Source organism: Chaetodon auriga, chromosome 18, assembly GCF_051107435.1.
Source record: "Chaetodon auriga isolate fChaAug3 chromosome 18, fChaAug3.hap1, whole genome shotgun sequence".
In the NCBI taxonomy this organism is placed as follows: domain Eukaryota; kingdom Metazoa; phylum Chordata; class Actinopteri; order Chaetodontiformes; family Chaetodontidae; genus Chaetodon; species Chaetodon auriga.
Genome location: NC_135091.1, coordinates 21,956,463 through 21,975,626, shown reverse-complemented (window position 1 = coordinate 21,975,626; position 19,164 = coordinate 21,956,463). Strand labels below are relative to the sequence as shown.

At 40.3% G+C, this 19,164-nt stretch overlaps 1 protein-coding gene across 1 annotated transcript in view; it reads right to left on the bottom strand.

Moving 5' to 3' along the window:
• Positions 1-627: 627 nt before the first annotated feature.
• Positions 628-19,164, bottom strand: part of LOC143336088 (potassium channel subfamily K member 10-like) — a 52,842-nt gene continuing 34,305 nt past the window's right edge. The window contains exons 3-7 of the mRNA XM_076755975.1: positions 14,486-14,603; positions 11,390-11,550; positions 10,158-10,350; positions 6,576-6,718; positions 628-5,209 (exon numbers count right to left, since the gene is read on the bottom strand). Of these exons, the coding sequence (XP_076612090.1) occupies positions 4,532-5,209; positions 6,576-6,718; positions 10,158-10,350; positions 11,390-11,550; positions 14,486-14,603 (1,293 nt within the window). The 3' untranslated portion in view covers positions 628-4,531. The remainder of the gene's footprint in view (positions 5,210-6,575; positions 6,719-10,157; positions 10,351-11,389; positions 11,551-14,485; positions 14,604-19,164) is intronic.

The following is a 19,164-nucleotide window of genomic DNA, read 5'->3' as shown; positions in this document are numbered from 1 at the left end:
TAGGAGCCAAATGTGCTGACTCCAGCAATGATGCTCCGTAATGCAGAGGAGGGAAACCCTTTACTGGCACATGGGATAACCCTATACCTGGATGGTATACAAGTTTTGACTGAGGACAGAAGCATGGACATATATGCAATGAGTGCATTAATGTCACTGTATTTTGTTTTTGGAGTCCAGTACCCGAAAGAACATTTTCATTTCAAGATTTGTTTTGGGTATCCAGGACCACAGTGCTATACAAATTTCAGTGAAGAGAAAGTACAACTGTGTGGGTAGTAGTAAGTAGACTGGATTATGTTGCAGCATGGGCTGCTTTTTTCTTGTAATTTTGTGAAACATCAGTTTAGTTAAAAAGAAATGGTCAAATTCCTGCTGCTGCCCAGTACTGTTTTGCTAAATATTCATGAAAATTATTCTTTAGTCAAAACATATGTTTGATCATTCAAATTTTGACGTTGCTGTACAGACATCCTGACTTTTTCATTTAAAATTACAGTAAACAACGATTTTTGTACCTGTTTAAAAACAGGAATTAATTTTTACTAAAATAAACATTATTTCTATAATGTGAAAACTTTGTGGGGTTCCCTCACTTTCCGCTGTCACCATTATTATGTGCCCCTACTAATCTCATTGGACCCTGATTACTTTATTATTTGTAGATGGCTTACTGCTTCATCTGGTGTAGTAAGTGGACATTGGAATGCTGCTACTAACCGTCTTTTTCTCTTCCCTCTCTGCTATGTCACCATTGCTGGAGATTACATGAATTCATCTGCTGAGGACTGATGTGGCTGGCTTGTGTCCTATCTGTCGTGTTGCTGATTCCACTGGTCCTATGATCACGTTTGACCTGTGCTTCCTAGGACCTACACAGCCTCTCCTGTTCTGTTGGATTGTCCTCAGAGTCCCCTCCTTATCCATCATTATTCCAAGATTTTTAATAAAATTTTTTCTCATTAAACACTCTTTGAATGTTTTCTCTTTGTAAACATTGGTTGTAACATAGATTGTTTGAATGATGGATGAGCACAATATACAATATATGTGATTCAATATTTTTTTTGCCTGATCTATAGAATAAAATATGGTTCTTTATAGAACCCTCAGAGGACATGAGGGTTATAGGTGAAACCTATTTTTTTTTTTTTTTTTTCATTTTCGTAATATAAAAGGGTTCTCAGTGGAACCCCCTGGGTGGGTTCCAGATGAAACCCTTAGAAGGTGAAAAGGTTCTGAATGCAACCCCCAGAGAAGGTTCCAGATGAAACCCTTAGAAGGTGAAAAGGTTCTGGATAGAACCCCCAGAGAAGGTTCTGGTTGAAACCGTATGCCCATACAAGGGTTTTCTGTAGAACCACTAATAGGGGGTTCTGGGTGGAACCTTTCACAGACGGTTCTAGGTATAACCCTTTATGTAGGGTTCTAGGTGGAACCTTTATTAAAGGTTCTACCAGGAACCAAAAAGGGTTCACCTATGGGGACAAGCCGAAGAACCCTATATGGTTCTAGTTAGCACCTTTATTTCTAAGAGTGTAGAAATGAAAGACAGAAGTACAGGAGACTCAAAACCATTTGAGGGACCTTGAAATACACTGCCACACACTCAAAAATAGCACTTAATTCTGTGATTCCAAAAGGCAATCACTACATTTAATGTAATGGTTGCATGAAAGATGCTGTGAGCAAGTACAGAGCATGTGCTGCCCATGCATCCTAACACAGGAAGTAAAAAAAAAGCATGGTAAAAGCATCATCCTCTGAAGCACGTGGTGGTTACAATCAACACCATATACATCGTAATATAGTTTTGCAATATAGCATGCCTTTTTTGTTCCATGTCTTGGTTTTCTTTTTAAGCGTTGACATTTTTATAGTTCTTAGTAGCGTTTTTAAAACACATGTAGTCCTTGCTTTTGTTGCATTCACACTAGCCTAGAGCTTCACTTAGTAATATGAACAGTAGGATCAGACAGATTGTTTGCATACACAGATAGAGCATACATTAACATGAGGCTGGGGAGTGTATGGAAAAAGACAATGTGAGCGTTATAATATTACTGTAATACAATCAGTGGCACAGTTCACATTTTTATGCATGTGGTGTCATTTCCTTCATTGAGACATGGCAAGTATGAAAATGTATTGTACTCTGTGGGAATAATAGTGTACGCTCAGGCAGCCAGCCCCATGGCTGAAAGCAGCAGCCGATGCAGAAGTGCCTTAAGATGCAGTACCACCAATGGCCACTAAATGCTGCCTGTAAAAGTCTCCAACTGCATAGAATTCCATTCAAAAAGTCCCAACTTTTCTGCAGAGGCACATTTTTTTCTTCTTCTTCTGTACATCATCAGGGTGAGTTTGAGTATCCATCAAGAGGTATTAGGGTTTCTAAAGAAGTATGTTTTGGAACTTGTTTGCTTGACTGACAGGTGTCTTTGTATATCAAGCCTGTGAGTTGTGATGGTTGTTACATGCTTGTCCCAACTAAGGTACATCCAGGCACCTTTGTTGAAACTTGGATTTTCCAGGTTGTAGATGACGGTTAAATGCAAATACAGCTCCAAAATGTCCCTTCAGGAAACTTCAGGGGATCCATACTTCCATGTTTTTCAACAGACAGGATATACTTGAGTTACAATGACAAGTATACAGTACACTTTCACAGTAACAGCAGTGCGCTTTATAATCTCAAACCCATCCATCACTTCACTGGTGTTCCATGTACAGTATGGAACAGTCCCTCCTCTTGCAATATGGCTTATCTTACATTCTGTTGTCATTAATTTTCATTGAGCGCAGATGCAGTCATTTTCCCCTCATCCTCTCAAACTCTGAATGCAGCACTTTTTGGACAATGTCAGCAACAAACATTAGGACAACAAGCCCTGAGATAGTGTTCAAAGAGGTCATGATCTAGGTAGTATTTTTGGACATTGTACTGAGACAACAGCTTAGCTCAGGGACCATGCACAGACAACATGTGGGATGTTCTGAATTGTTTTCATTCACAATTAAATGCACATTTTAAGTTTCAATAGGCAACATGAAAAACAGCATAACAACACATAGTAGAAGTCTTACATTTCAATCAAGCTTCCGTCATGTGTTACTGCACTCCTCTACAGCAGCTTTTTTTTTTTTAGATGATTCCTCATTATTTTTCTGTAATACTTATGTTCTGACTTGAGCCACATATGGAGTCACAGCACCAAGTTGGAGGTCTATGTGCACGTCAGACCTCATTCAAAATACTTCCAATCATCTCTTTGGCGTCCATTAAATGTTTTCATTTGTTTCCATTTCAAAATTTTAGTTTTTTTTATTTTGCATTGTCTGCTTTTATCCAGCCCCCAATCTCATACCAGTGCGAATCCTGCTGACAGCTTGCAAAGCTAACACATCTTGGATGTGACCAACCGCCTCCCTATGTTCAGGGATAATTCCAGATATATTACAACTTTGGTTTAGTTGTAATAAATCTGAAAATAACATAGTTTTGGCCATCATTTTTATCAGTGATGATTACATTGCACTCAGCTACGTTGGGACTACACCAACATCACAACAAAGACTGAATAGGCACGAAACGAGGAACACAAAACTTGTCTTCCTAGATATCAAAAAGGACAGACTGTTCAGTCGGATATTAGAGGGGAGTTATTCTACCACAACAGCATCAGCATCAGCTTTGTTACTTAAATTGATAGCCTGACAACCTCTGGAGGGGCCCACTCATCTTATCATGAAGCTAGACTCCTATTTGCTTCTAAAGCCTCACATCAAATTGCATTAGCATGAACAGTCATATATTAATTTTGGTCTGTACATGGACCCTCTTGTGGCTATGTAGATAGAAAAACTACATGTGGTGTTTAACAGCTGTCACGTTGGTAGGTTTATCCATTGATATATATGTGAATTAGTGATAGTGAGTCATTCAAACGCCATATTCCTGGTATATTAGAAATATGTGCAGGATGTGCAGAGGATAAAGAACTCAAACAAAACTTTGGCAGTTAATTTGCGTGCAGTTGCATTCATTGTTGCTGACTGACATGTACGCTAACATAAAGCAGGAGGTATTCAACACTACACATCCAATACAGTTTGGAATTGGAAAAACTAAATACTGAGTGAACAAATACTGAGGGAACAAATCTGCTCTCCCCTTTTCCCTCAGGGAGATTATGCACTGGATCTGACCATTTACTTTTGTTGAATACAATGTTATCATAACTGTGAGATACAATGGCCAAAGCTGCAAAACTAGTTGTAATCCTTTAAACACCTATTTGCAAACAAAATATGACCATCAGCTGGCATAGCACAATTGCAGAAACCCTACCTGGTCTTGCATCTATACAACACAATGTGTGTCAATCCATAGGGCACAGTGAGTATGTGAAAATTACAGTACATAGCACAAAGGAACAGGTAGTGTTCCTGCTTAAGCACACACAGCAATAAGGGAGATTTAAGGCACTAATGGTGGTATTTAAAACCTACTTTTGTAGGAGGACACTGTCTATGGGTCCATTTGAATATGCAGCGCTTTTGTTGTAAGTACTTTCTCATTGTCATTCTCTTTGGTCTGCTCCAGAATAAACCCATTCTGTGGCTTGCAAGCCTCCACAAACAGTGGAAAATCAGACAAGCTAGTGTTGCACTCCTTTTCCTCATTCTCATCCTCTCCTTCATCCTTCCTTTTACCTTCATCTGCAGTGGGTGTGCTGCAGTCGAAAGTGGGTGTGCTGCAACAGTAGGCCTCGCTGTGAGGCCGGCGAGCCTCATCCGGGATGTTTTTCTTCAGATCCCGATTCCTGTTGCGCTTGGCCATCTTGGTGACAGAGCCAAGGCGGTTGAAAATGTTGTCCTCAGATGTGGTCTGGTCATTGGAGCGCCGGTCACACTGCTCAGCCCCCCGAAGTCGAAGGTTGTTCAGCTTTGTGTCGATGCTCTCCTGGGAGGAGGTCTTATAGCTGTTGGTGTCCAGGCTGTTGAAGATGGCTCGGCGCTCTGGGGAAAGCATGTCCAGGGACACAGCGCGTTGGTCCAAGCCCAGCTGCCGTCTCTCCATACTCCGGATGGTGGCAGCTCGCTGCAGCTTGTCATGGACCTCAACACTCATACGCCGTCGTGTCTCCCGTAACTCTGCTCGCACGTTTGCTTTCCACTCTGCTGCATGAGCCTTGATCTCTCCAACCTTGACCACAGACAATTACAAATCAGGACATCAGTTATCACTGTATGTTTACTGTATTTTGTATTTTTACCTTCTCTGGCCTCTACAGATCACTCTCATAAATCAATCTGAGGTTACAGATCATAAGCATACTGTAACAAGGAGCTGTATGTATATTGCTTTATTTAGGGGGACACAAGATGAAACGAGCTGGGTTTGCTACACTACACTTATAAATAAAAGTGGACAAGGACACTAGCAAGCAAAGCTGAGCTGATCAGATGATCATGACACCAAAGCATCTAAAAAGTGGTGTGTGACAGTAGTAGGTTGTTGACCAGAAATGAAAAAATGACCAACAAAGATAAAGCTTTTTGCTGACTTTGTACAGCTGTGTCACTCTACTGCAACAAACCTGAGAACTCACCTGCTCGCTGCAACTCAAGTGAGGCAGTGGAGGCCCAAGAAAGCAGAATACGTGAATACCAAGCAGAGTGTCTGTTCACAGATACAAGAGTTGCCTTCTTCTCTATTTCTTGTCATTAACTGACTACTTTTAAGTGTTTTGCTGTTGTTGTTCAGAGAAATAAAGGTGATTTAAATCATAACCCAAACACATAACTTTCTGAACCACATTGTATTTGTATGTAATATAACAACCAAGAGACTACTGCCAGGGAGTCATGTGACAGCTGAGCTAGCTGACAGCTTCTGTAGGCTACTTTTAGGCAGCCTTGCAAACAATGTCAACAATACTGTCAGAATGTTATCAGATCTAGTGGAAAAGATTGCTAGCAGTAGTGCTAGCTTGGTCATGTGACTTCCTTCAGTGTTGCTACTGTATGAACTCTACCTATTTCTAATTTTGCAGATGAGGAGCTCATCTGTAGCTTTTGATGGCAGCTTTAGATAGCAGGAAGAGGTGGAGATAAATGATTTTTCAACAAATACATTCTGCACTTACACCTGCACCAACAGGTGTTTTTCCTCACCCAGACAAAATATCCGTATGTAAATCAGGTCAAATGTGGAGAGGGTCTTAATCTCATTCCCAGAATACTCAACCAAAGATGTACTGAAAACTTTGGGGCCTGATAACTTGTGATAGGCTTAGGATAGGACAGGAATTCTGGCATTAACAGGCTGAGTAATCAGTCAAACGAATAATTAATTAATTAATTAATAAGTTGTGTGTATAATAAACATTATTATTATTATTATTATTATTATTATTATTATTATTATTATTATTATTATTATTATTATTATTATTATTATTGCTTGTAGAACACAGCTTACCCTATCCTGGAATAGGAATATTAGAAATATAACATGAGTCTCAACATCTTCATTATATCAGCATTTATCAGTCCTTATGAGAGCATACCTCTTCTTTTGTCTTTTTGGACAGCACCCTCAGCCAGTCACCAATCATGTTCAGCACTGCAGCAAAGTAGGCCAGACCACCCAGGATCCAGAACCACACTAGTGGTCTGTACCACTTCCGGTACTCAATCCTCCGGTCTCCCCCTGATTAGAAAATGAGACATGAATGAATAAAGAAATGTTCATCACTTTGCTCTTATTGGTATGCATCTCCACCTGAACATATCAAGGAATGAAGCTCAGACAATGAGACATTCAATTAGGTCATTACATTTTGCTACAGTCATCATCTTCATCATAAGTGGAGACACTGTCAACACATACAGGCTCTATAAGTCCATTAATTGATTCTGTTTTAATGACTGCTTTTCACATTACTGAATGTCACAAAAATACAGTGAGGCTGTCATCCATCACACATAAACCTGTCGTCCATGAAGACAACATCAAATGAGATTAAAGAGAGTACAAGCCAGGCTAGCGCTGAGCTGCAATACAATATGAAGATATTGCTATTGAGCATCATCATGCATACTCTGAAATTAACATTGACTATGTGTCCAATTTAATATACATAGTTTTACTTCCTAAAAGGAAGGTTTGTGGTTGTAAAGTGATCCACATAAGAATGCCAATGCACTGACTGAAAAGCACATTTTATTTCCTCTGCATCAGGCTTCGTTAACTCACTCAAAAATGTACTCACTGAATTGTTTTAGTGTGACTGTGTTTATGATGACTTTCTGTTTCACTTGTGATCAAATGACAATGCTGGTACCACTGTAAGTTAGTTTTAACACTTTTTTGTATGAATATTACTGATCTTTAAATAACTCTTCTAGATACTATGGTCCAAGGTATCCAGAACAGGTATCTTTCCTTCAGTGTCTGTGTCTGGCACAGAGTGTGTGTTAGTTCAGGCAGGCATGCTCAGTTATCAGTCACACTCATGTCAGCCGCTTATCACCAACTCTCTTTCATTCATGCTGGCTATTAAAGATAATATAATCAATAAAATAATGGTATTCACAATTTTACATCAGGGTGTATATCATGATATGGTAAATGTTTTGAAATGTCACTTGACTACCATTTCATGGAAAAAACAATCAGGCAGGAATGTATATTTTTTGCTAATCTAGCAAATTAACCCCATTCTTACTCACTGTGGGCTCATTTTCACTGCAATATATAATTCCTGTAGCTCTACGGCAAAAGCACAATGAAAGGACTCAAAAATATCTCTTGTGCAGTATAATTATACAAAGTTATAATGTCATTTATTTATTTTACAGAAATTGACTATATATATATATATAGACTTATTATATTTTTCAAAGCACCCATAACTGTTGCCAACACTGAAAAAGAAAAAAAACAAATGGGGGCTCCACATGCTATACTTAGAAACATTTACATTTTTACAGCCTCTACAAACCATCTCCTCCTGGCTGCTGCTTCCTCCTCCTCCAGTTTAGTTGACTTTTTGCTGAGCTGCTGTCATGTGACTGTAGATTTCAACATAGTCATTCAAGGCTTCCCAGTTGCAGGTTTTTGTTGTTGTTGTTTTTTGCTTTTTTTTTTACAGGATTTACAGTGATCTTGATGAAATACCACTGTTTTAAGGTTACGTTTGATCATCTTTCCTGAAGGAAGCGTTTGTAGCACAAGATTCTTCACATGATCTTGAGGCTTCAAGTTTCCTCATCACACTTTGAATAAGTTGCAGTGAGCAGAGAGAATCTTTCCCTCTTCAGCATTTGAAAACAAATCGCACATCATTCTGCACAGTGAAGATCAAACATCAGTGAAGTAACAATAAGAAAAAGAAACTGTTGACTGGAGAGGGATTCCAAAGATGTAATTTGTAAGATATGGACAGAATATTAGTTTAAAACTTTCAAAAAAAAATTAACTAACATCAACAGAATGTGAAGAAACAGTTCTGACTTTATGTCAGGGGAATGTCGATGTATAGTGTTGCAGAGAGATCTATTGAAATTGTCATGCTAAGCAGCTAGCCCAGCACCTATCTTGTACTACCACTTTGTACATCAAGAGGCGATAGTCTAGCTCAAGGTTTACCTGCGCTAGTTTCAGCAGGTTTGCAAAAGTTTCCTATGTTTCATTAGCACTCTGAGGTTTTTGAGTCTAATAAATAAATAAAACAAACAAATAAACATGAATAATAGTATGGGCAAAACTCAAGTAACAAGGATAGGTTGCAGGTGAGGGAAAGTCCTTTTGTTTGTTTAGTGAGAGGAGGTAGACTGGTACTCTCGGCTATTGTGAGCTGCCCGGTTGGAACCCTCCTTGTTCAGCATTCTGCCAACTTCTGGGTGAGACTGTGGATTTTTCTTGCTACATGTTTGTGGTCACCATCAAATAAAAAAGAATCAGAGCTCTGAAGGAAAAACCTAGCTGTCCAATGCTGCTTACTTTCACACCACGCTCTACACCTCAATCCTTCATCCTGTTTGTAGAGGTCTACCACCATCAAAACCTTACAGTTGACTACTTCTGCTCTTCCACTAATAGTGTGCTCCTGTGTTTCAGTATCTACCTGACGCTTCAGTGCATATCTTGCCTCAAACCTGCTTTGTCAGAGCTCCTTTAGTTTTTTTTCTCCCCCTCCTTTTGAGTGCACTTTTTGTTACAACCCTTGCATTTATAATAAATTGTATTTTTTCTTACATCTCAGTCTCTGGTCTGCATCTTTGGGTCCTAACAAATTTACTAGGTTTAAAGCCTAACACCCCTCACACCTCGCTCAATGCTTCTTCAGATAGCTTCTATCCGCCTGCAGGTTTGGCTCCATCAGCACCAGCACAGCCCGACACATGAACAGTTTTTTTTCCCCAAGGCCATTACTCTCCTCAGCAACCCATCCTAGCTCCCTCCCTCATCCTCTGACTGCCCAACACATTGTAGCCAGTGTGCCGCCCCACACACCACACACACACACACACACTCACACACACACACACACACACAATATTTGCCAGGACTATTCAATATGTGTAAATGCACAAATTCTACACTGTGTAGAATTCTTGTGTTTTGATTTTAACTTTAACTTCAACTTGACCTCTTAATTTTTAAGTGTGTCATCAAGTCAAATTCCTGTGCACATTGTACATCGGCAATCAAAGCAATTTTGATTCTGATGTGCTCTGGCCCAGAGAGCTTGGTGGCGTTTCGAGGTGTTGTTGATATATGGCTTTTGTTTTGCATGGAAGAGTCTTAATTTGCATTTGTAGATGTGAAGATGCAGCAAAGATCTGTGTTTACTGGCAATGGTTTTTCAATGTGTTCGTAAGCCCATGTAATAATATCCTTTATACTTTTGTGTCAGTTTTTAATATAATGCCGACTAAGGTCAAAGGCATTCAATGTTGGTTTTCGGCCCTGATATGCAGAGATTCCTATGGAATCTGCAAATCTAACCATGGACTAAATGTTGTTTAAGTCTGATACAACTTTTGATGTGCTCTGATTATAATTAATAATCAAATAGAATCAGGAATAAAACAGGTCAGGCACTTTCATGAGTATTTTGACTATGAATGACAAGCTCTCTCACCTGCCACATAGTCGCCTATTCCAACTGTTGTCAGAGTGATGACGACAAAATATGTTGACTCCAGAGCGGTCCAGCCCTCAATGTGTTTGAAGATCACAGCTGGGATGGTGACAAACAAGATGCAGCCAGCCAGGATGAAGAGAAGGGTGGAGGCCACACGGATTTTAGTCTGACTTATCTGGTTGTGTTTATTCTGTGAGAGAAAGTCACACCCACACAAAGTATAAGTAATGGAAGTCGTAATGCCTTTCATGTTTTCAGCAGAGTTCTGATAGTGTTTGGACTCCTTGGTGGCAACCCACAGAGGTCGAGGACTTTGATAAATTGCTTACTGTGGGTTCATTATAGCATCAGCATGATCACTGATTATGATGAGAATACACTGTTCACTGTGTAGGGCCTTGAGGAGAATGAATTGACCTGGAAGTTCACAAGTTCAACAGGGACAGTCACCCTTGCAGTTTGTTTCCTTTCCTTTGTTTCCTTCCCTTTTTCAGGTTTCAGGTCAGAATTTCTCTGTCTCAGGCTCACTACAAAAAATTTTCCACAGAATTACTTTGCTTTGAATAAATAAATTCGATCTAAAACCATTTAAATAAACTCAGTTCTGCTCTGGACAAAATATTTAGCACTGACATTTATATTTTACCTGCAATGTTTTTTTGAATAAGAAAACAATGATCATCCTTAAACAATAAATAAATGAAAATGTTGTATTTGATGTATATATATTTTATCTATATTTCATAGGACATTGATAGTGAACATTTAGTGCACATTTAGGGTGTCTGTCATTCTCATATATGAAAGAGACTTGTTCCCCATATCACTGTTGCTATTTGGATTGCAAAAACTTTCAAACTCAAAATCTCAAAACCACTCATAATGCAGATAGAACCTTATAATTCCACATACTTATGCATAAGGTCTAAAGACATGCTTCAGCTTGCAGGAAGCGCAATCCTTACATGGCTCATTTAGGAATGTAGAATTACGTCAAACAAAAATATCATAAAACCCTTATCCTAACCTCATGTCATGATGTTTCACAGTCCAGATACAAAGCTTTCAGCAGCTTTTATGTTAAAACTGAACATAGATATGTCACTAGCCTTAAGACACTTAAGTCATATGAACAAATATCACTGAGTGTCTTGTCCTCTTGTTTATAGCCAAGGGACCACATCACAAAGCTGAGTCATAGACAAACGGATATTTATATTGTGACTCACCCGGAACATCTTCTCCACTTTGGCAATGCTCTTGACAAATATGGTACCTAGCTGGTCCCCAACGCCTGCCAGGAGGAATCCAAACAGTGGGATACCAAATATTGCATACAGAATACAGAAAATCTTCCCTCCCTCTGTGCTCGGGGCAATGTTACCATACCCTGGGGGAGGAAAAGGAGGCAAGAAGAGGTTTTACCGGACTACATGAAGCAAACAAAAGCAGCAGAGTATCATTCAATCAGTATTACATTATTACAGTATTACATTACATCAGATATTGTTTTTAATTCTGGAAACCTATTCTGATATCTGTTAATCTATTATCCCCAGTAATATCCGAACTCAACAGAGAGTACAGAGAGAAGTAAATTGGCTTAACTGACATTAATGATAGCCTAACTGCTAAGCTGACAAAAAGGGCTTTTTAACATGTGCAAACTATTTCTGCTTGCTATCTGTGTCGGGTCAAAGAACTGCGCTTTTGTGCGAGGCCTGTTCTTGGTGGTTTTCAGCCAGCTTCTTCAACAAGGGATGTATATTTTGCTGGGAACCGCACGCGGCTCATGGTAAAAATAGGCGAGCCTCCTGAGCTCTAGATGAGACGCCGCTGAGCCGATCTGCTCACGCGGGCAGTGTGGCAGCTCTAACCTGTTAACATGGGTGCTGAAATAAAAAGCGACAGGTTCCGCCACACACACTCGCCACAGACGTGTCCCCCGTGTTCCAGGCCTACTCTTGGTGTAAATTCGGAAACACTGCGTGATATTGTGAGAAAAGGCATAAAAGACTATTAAAAATACTGTGGTGGTGAATGACTGTTACTGTTATAGATACGCCCCCCATTTGCAGCAAAACGTACCCCACTCAGCTATTTTGCTCCTAGTGCCCTCCGACGTTCTTTGACCGCCCTCATTGAGAAACCCTGCCTTGACAGACTACACACCAAGATGCCATCTTTATTTTTGTGGGTAGCACTCCAATTTCAGAATTTACTCCCCAAATACCACCAACATGGCTCCTGCATAAAGAACTAATGCCCTACCCCACCTAGGGCAGTCTGACCACTTCTCTCTGTTTCTACTCAACAAGTAGACACCACTCACCAAACAGGTCAAACCTTCAGAAAAAAACAGCTACAGTGTGGCCAGGGAGGAGACTCTGTACTACAACACTGGTCTGAACACAAAGACTGAAATATGTTTGCCACTCAGGTAGTCCTGTTTTCCTCATGGCCTCCTCTATTCTGAACTGTCAACAATAACATCAATTGTGTCACCACCCTCAAATTGATTTCAACATTCCCAAATCAGAAGCTGTGGATGGCTGAAACAAAGGTCTGCCTACTGCTGAAGGCATTCAACCCCGCTTTCAGATCAGGTAACACACAGGCCTACAGTTCATCTGGGGCTAAACTGAAAAGGGGCATTAAGAGGGCACATCTACAAGTTAAGAACTGAGGAGAACTTCAGCAACAACTCCAACTTCTGATGCATCTGGCAATGCATCATGCCATCATGGACTTTAAACCAACCAACACCATCCCCCAGGCTGCGAGTCCTCCTTCCCTGAGGACCATAATGACACCCACCCCTGGAGAAAAAAATGCAAGAATCATGAAGTACAACAAATTCATGAAATAAGCTGAATTGCTTCACATGCTACAATTAGAAACAAGAGATAGTATATTTTTTTATATTTATGGTCCAAGGTACAGTCTGAACAGATGAGTTTTCAGTCTGGAATGGAAGAGGTGTAGAGTTGTGTAGGCGTGTAGAGTTTATGCTATCTTGATATCAATGTCCCCATCAACTCCTATTGACCAAAAGGAGTTCATTAGGACTTTAGGTTTAATTAAGGCACTTGGATGTAAAGTTACTGCACTCCCGTTCTCTCTATTAGACAGGCAGAACGATGGGAGAGACCGCGCACATAGGTCACTCACTCTAGATAGCTCAAAAAGGAGACCCCTCAGAGTAAACAGCACCACAGGTAAATCCCACTGTAGTGCTAGAAAGCAATGCTAGAACAAGTTTCTGTCATCTGACAGCACTTCACCAAGGACACATGAACATTATCACTCTCCATACCCTTTTTGCGCATAAAAGAGAGTTCTGGGCCACAGCAGGTGAGAGAGGGTATCCACTCCCAGTGTGTGAACAAATCAACCTTTGCCTTCCTGAACCTGTCCCACAGCGTGTGAGACTTCTGGGAAATATTAAGACCGCTGTCGTGTTGTCTATCCTTACAACATGTCTGTCAGCAGCAGAGTAAAGTGTTTTAACACCTTGCAGCTTTCTCCTGGGAGGAGGCCGGATTTGGCCATCCAACTAGAACAAAACGCATCCCTTTCCTGCATAATGGCTTCATCATTTCCATGCGCTTGGAGGACATTCTCGGAGCCAGAGAAAGTTAAATAGTGGACAATTGTACTGGTATTGTACTCCTTGAAATGAGAAGCGCAGGAATTTGCACTTTGTTGTCTCGGTTCCTGCTGGTTGAATCTAATCTAATGTAATAGAATGAGTGATTTAGGGGTGGCTGTAGCTCAGGTGGTAGAGCGGTCATCTATCAATCAGGAGGTCGGTGGTTCAATTCCCGGCCTTGGCAGTCCACATGCTGAAGTATTCTTGGGCAAGATACTGAATCCCAAAACTGCCCCCGATGCTGCACCATCGTCTGCCAAATGGTTAATTGTAATTGTAATTTAACACCTCCTGCATGACCTAGTGACATCACTGTTGGGGCTGCATTATCACTTTGTCTACCTGTCACAGTAATTAGAGTGATAATGTGGGCCATTCTTCACTTGGACAATTGATTCTTTCCAGACACTGCACAGCTTATAACCCATTCTTATATTGATCTTTGAAAGGAGACAAGTACAATCGCTGTTTGGAAAAGAAAAGTTTTCTTCACAAACTGATCAACAAAGTAGCTAAGGATAAAGTAAGTAAATATCCAATGACATAAAATATTGAGTACAGGGAAAATCATTTTCCACAGCTAGCTCCCAATGCAATATAAAGTACATTGCCGAAATTGAATTACATGAACATGTTAAGTGTAAGACATTGAGTCATACCATAATCACAGTACCTATGGTTGTGATGACAGTTCCAGCAAAGAAGAAGGCACTTCCTAGATCCCAGTGGCTGGAGTTGTAGGAGGTATCACCGATGGGATTCACTCCGGCATTCACCGCATCTACAGAATGCTGAAAAGAGAAGAAGAGACAGAGACACATAGTAAAATCTTGGTCTCAATCTGGTTACTGAAGATTTTGTCTTATTGTGCTTTGGATTCAACATCTTGCTAGAATGACAAACTCTACACTCTTCAGTGTCTGCTAGTCTCTAAGGAGATTTTTCACTCCTGAATATTATCAAATGCTCTTCTTGCTGCTGATGTTATTGTTGGTTTTGTCCCTGCTGTATACTGGATAGTGTTAACTATCGCTCACATATATTGGATCACAGAAACTAATGCAGACACATATTAGGGATATTGTCTAACTGGGCAGGTAAAATGGTTTGGACTACTTTTGTATTATTTGGGCACGTTCCACTGACAAAAAGTTAGGCTGTATTCAAAATAATCAGTCACTCCTCTCACCAGTGTGATTGAGACATGGCACTGACTTCAGGTTCAGCTTGACATGCAATGACTGTTAACCAAATTGCCACCTTGGACTTATAAAGCTCCATATGCCCTCTGAGCTGTTTTGAGATACTGAGCTCCAAATAGCAAAAATTATACATAGAACAAGTCTCTTTCATTCATGAAAATGACAGACATCCAAATGTGTTTGTCATTTCTTATTCAAAAATGCATGCAGTTTTAGGTACAAATATGGCTAGTTATTAGACACATCATTCCAGAAACCATCAGTTTAAGTTTGATTTGGGTTAGTCACAGAACATGTGGATAACTACATTTTTGCAAAAATGTCAGACAGAACCTTATAATTCCAAGGTTACAAAACTGTCATTTGAGTTTACCCGTAAATTTAACAAAGCGTAACTGATTTGAAACATTTTTGCTATTCCAATTAGCTCTGTGATAGAAGGTAAGGCAAGACAAATTTATTGTATAGCACTTTTCCCAAAGGCAAGCCAAAATGCTTTGCCACAGGCAAAAGCTTAAGAGACAAATGATAAAACAAGCAAAAGCACATACAATAAAAACAATAAAGGCAAAAAGACAAAAGCACATAGTGAAAAGAATAAAAACAATAACACAATCAAAAGCACACAGAAAACTAAACTTACTAACCAAATTAACAAATGAATTTGATTTAAAAGAAAAGTAACTGAAAAAAAATGAAGGCCAAATTCAAAGATGGGTGTGGTCCGAGTACTGAGTACTCAGAGGTCATTACTGCATTATTACATGACTACTCAGGACTCAGTGAACACCCATGTAATACTATGGTAATGACTACTGTGTACTCAGGGGTCAGAGTGTCAACATGCTGAGAGTTCATGTGGTCCTGTCACATGATCTCTATCAAACTGTATGAGTGAAACCTTTTTAATGATCACCACATCGTCAACACATTTTCTGATGTATGATGTCACTCTTGATGTATATTCATGATTTTCATAGATGGTGGCATCTCTTAACATGTGCCAGTCCTGTAGAACCACTATATAGCTTCATCTGTCCAGACTTTGACAGGTTTTTCTGATGGTTTGACCCTTTTTATCAGCTGGTAGTAAGTAGGCAGGGGACGCGAGGAAACATGGTCTTATAGACCAGCATGGGGGCAGGGAAGTGCTTTGTAGCTGCAAGGAATGTTTGTGTAAACATGGTCCAGAGTACTGCTTCACCTAGTGGGGATGTGGACATCCTGGTGGAATTTAGTTAAAACAGTTCTGCAGTCTGGTTGATTTAAATCACAAGTTACAATAAAAAAAGAAAAACATCTGGGTGTTTTGTCATGTGACTGCTGATAACTTCACACCATTCCTATAGTACATTTTTTGACTTTATACCTCAAGGAATGTAAACAGCAACAACAAAAACACTGGTGAATTGTCTGGGCACATAATATAGTCAATATCTTAACATTAAAAACTCAAACAAACATTGTCCATCCACTTTGACTGCATTTGTTTAACATGCATCATTGACATATACACAGATTCTGCCTCCCCTCATCTTCCCAGAGTCTTGTATTCTGTTGCTGTGGAACACAGTCCACCTGACAGGTGCACTAGCTTGATCTAAGATGTTTTGAAGCCAGGTCTCTGTAAAGATGTGAGCAGAACAGTCTTTGATTTACAGTTGCTGAGTCTTATTTCATCCATTTTATTTTCCTGAAACTGGACATAAACCAAAAGGCTGGGTAGTGGAATAGCGTCAGGTCCAAACTCAATTATCTTAGCTCTTATCTTGGCTCTCTTCCCTCCTTTCCTGGAGCGTTTGCATTGCTTGCAATTGTGTTTGGTTTGATTAGTCTAGCTGGGTGGTTGGAAGGTACTGTGGACAGTGATGGTCTCAAAGTCTTAAACAAATCCCTCTGCTTCCTTTTCCAATGTTGATGTGTGCTACTGCTATATGTAATATGTGCTTCAGCAATAAAGGTGAAAAATTGCATGTTAAAAAATAGCTAATTTTAAGGGAACTTCTGGCCATAGTGCCTGCATGCACTACTGTCACCATCACTACATATCGAAAATACTAAGATTTGATTTTTATGACTTACTGTAACAATGGTTTTCAGTTCTCCTGTTCTATTATACATTACCTTTCCCTTCCACTTAAACATCTGTTTCCACTTTTCCCATCAGTCCCACAGTATATATATCAGCCAGCCAACAAATTCCATTTACTCCCATTACTGTAATAAAGTTGTTTTTGTGTACTTTTTGCATATTTTTAGAAATATGTAATTTTACTTTTAATCGAGTGCTTTTTAACAGTCTTGTCCTAAAGTCATGATAAACTGAGTGAGAGTGGAACAGAGGAAAGAAGCCAGATCAGCAGCTGCAGAAGAGTAGAAGCTGTTGGTGGGTCTGCGCAGGACTGCAGAGCACCATGCCTAGGGAAGTGACATTCACCCTGGAAAACATATATGATTTAAATGTGAATGTTCACTGACTTCAGTACTAAATTTCATGCCTCAGGTGTTGTTTGTGGGGTTCATCACAAGCAGCATCCAGATGGACCCCAGTCAAGGTCGTGGACTGGCCCATCCCATGCTCTTGCAAGCAGTTGCAATGCTTCATGGGGTTCGTCAACTTCAACTGGCATTTCATCCAGAACTACATTTTAGTGTCTGTGCCCCTTAACACCCTCACCTCCCAGAATTCCCCTTTTGTGTGGTTTCCACCTGCTGCAGGAGCTTTGGCAGAGATTGATGACTCTGACACCGGAGTGGGTGCCATCTCCTTGCTTGCAGGTCCTCTATGGGGACACCCTGAAGTACATTGCTGCCTTACTTGTTCTCAGCATAGCAGCTCCTCCCTAGCCCTTGTTGGTCTCCTCCAACCATTACCTGTTCAACATCAATCCTAGTCTCACATCTCCCTGGACTGCACAGCATATTTCATTCTTCTGTCCAAGCTCTCAAAAGTTTTCTGTCCTGTATGGTCCCCACTGACACATAGACTCTGACCATAAATCTCAATTCACCTCTCATCTTTTTTTTGCAGCCTCTTAAGAGCCACCATCCACATGTCCTCTAGCTTCCGTCCACATTCTAATGGCAATATGGAGAACTTAAATAAGGAGATGGAAACAGCCACCATGTATCTCCTCCAACAAACATTCCTCTTGGTCAAAACAACTGCTACATGTATAGTATGCTCACAAAACATCATCCAGCTCTGCCAATGGCCTATCAACTTTCCAGTACTCTCATGACTACCAGCTGAACAAGATAGAGGCCAGTGTCCCCTCTGTCCACACCTTTGTTTGTCACTGTTGCTTTCTATGCCCTTTCCCCATCTCCAAGATGATCAACCAAGCTGCAGTCCATCCAACTGCCTCTATACGGATCCATCCCACCTTCCCTGTTTCCCAATGCCATGCCTGTGAAGGAGAGCTCACTTCGTCATCAGATGGCTGTTAAAGTCTTACCAGTGTGGGAGGGGTCTTCAGGACCTGGTTGACTGGGAGGGGTATGGTCCTGAAGAATGCCCCTGGTTTCCCATCCGTAGCATTCTAGATCCAGCCCTAATTGAGGAGTTTCACCACATGTACCTGGCCGAGGGTGTGTGGGGTCCATGTGTCCTGGAAGATTTCAATGTCCTTGACAAATGGGAAAAGTTCCAGTCAAATATTACCTGTGTTTATGGATCATATTTTCCTATGTTTTTGTGTGTAAGTGACTAATGGGTGCACCAATTTTTGAAATTGGTTAAGTACCAAATGAATGAAACTGGCAACCATGTTACGAGCTGCAACATAATCCCTTTGGCCGTTTGCACACCGTCTATGTAATCCACTAAAGGTACTTGTTTTTGACACAGACTCAGATTGTTATTCTAAGTGTCTGACATCATTATGGAAAGGATCCATTTTTTTGTTAAAGAGTAAGATCCCTTTTACTGGGACCAGCTGCTACATCTCCTGCATGACCTACTAATCAGACAACAGTGTTTTCAGTTGGAGGCTTCTTCAACTCCGCTGTAGTAAGGACTGCTACAGAAAATAATTCCAACCCACTGCAATAACGCTGTACAATTACTCTCTCCTGTGCAAGGAAAGGAGACTTATCTTCCGAGGGACTTTACACGTTGAACTTCATTTTCCTGAGTAACTATGCACAT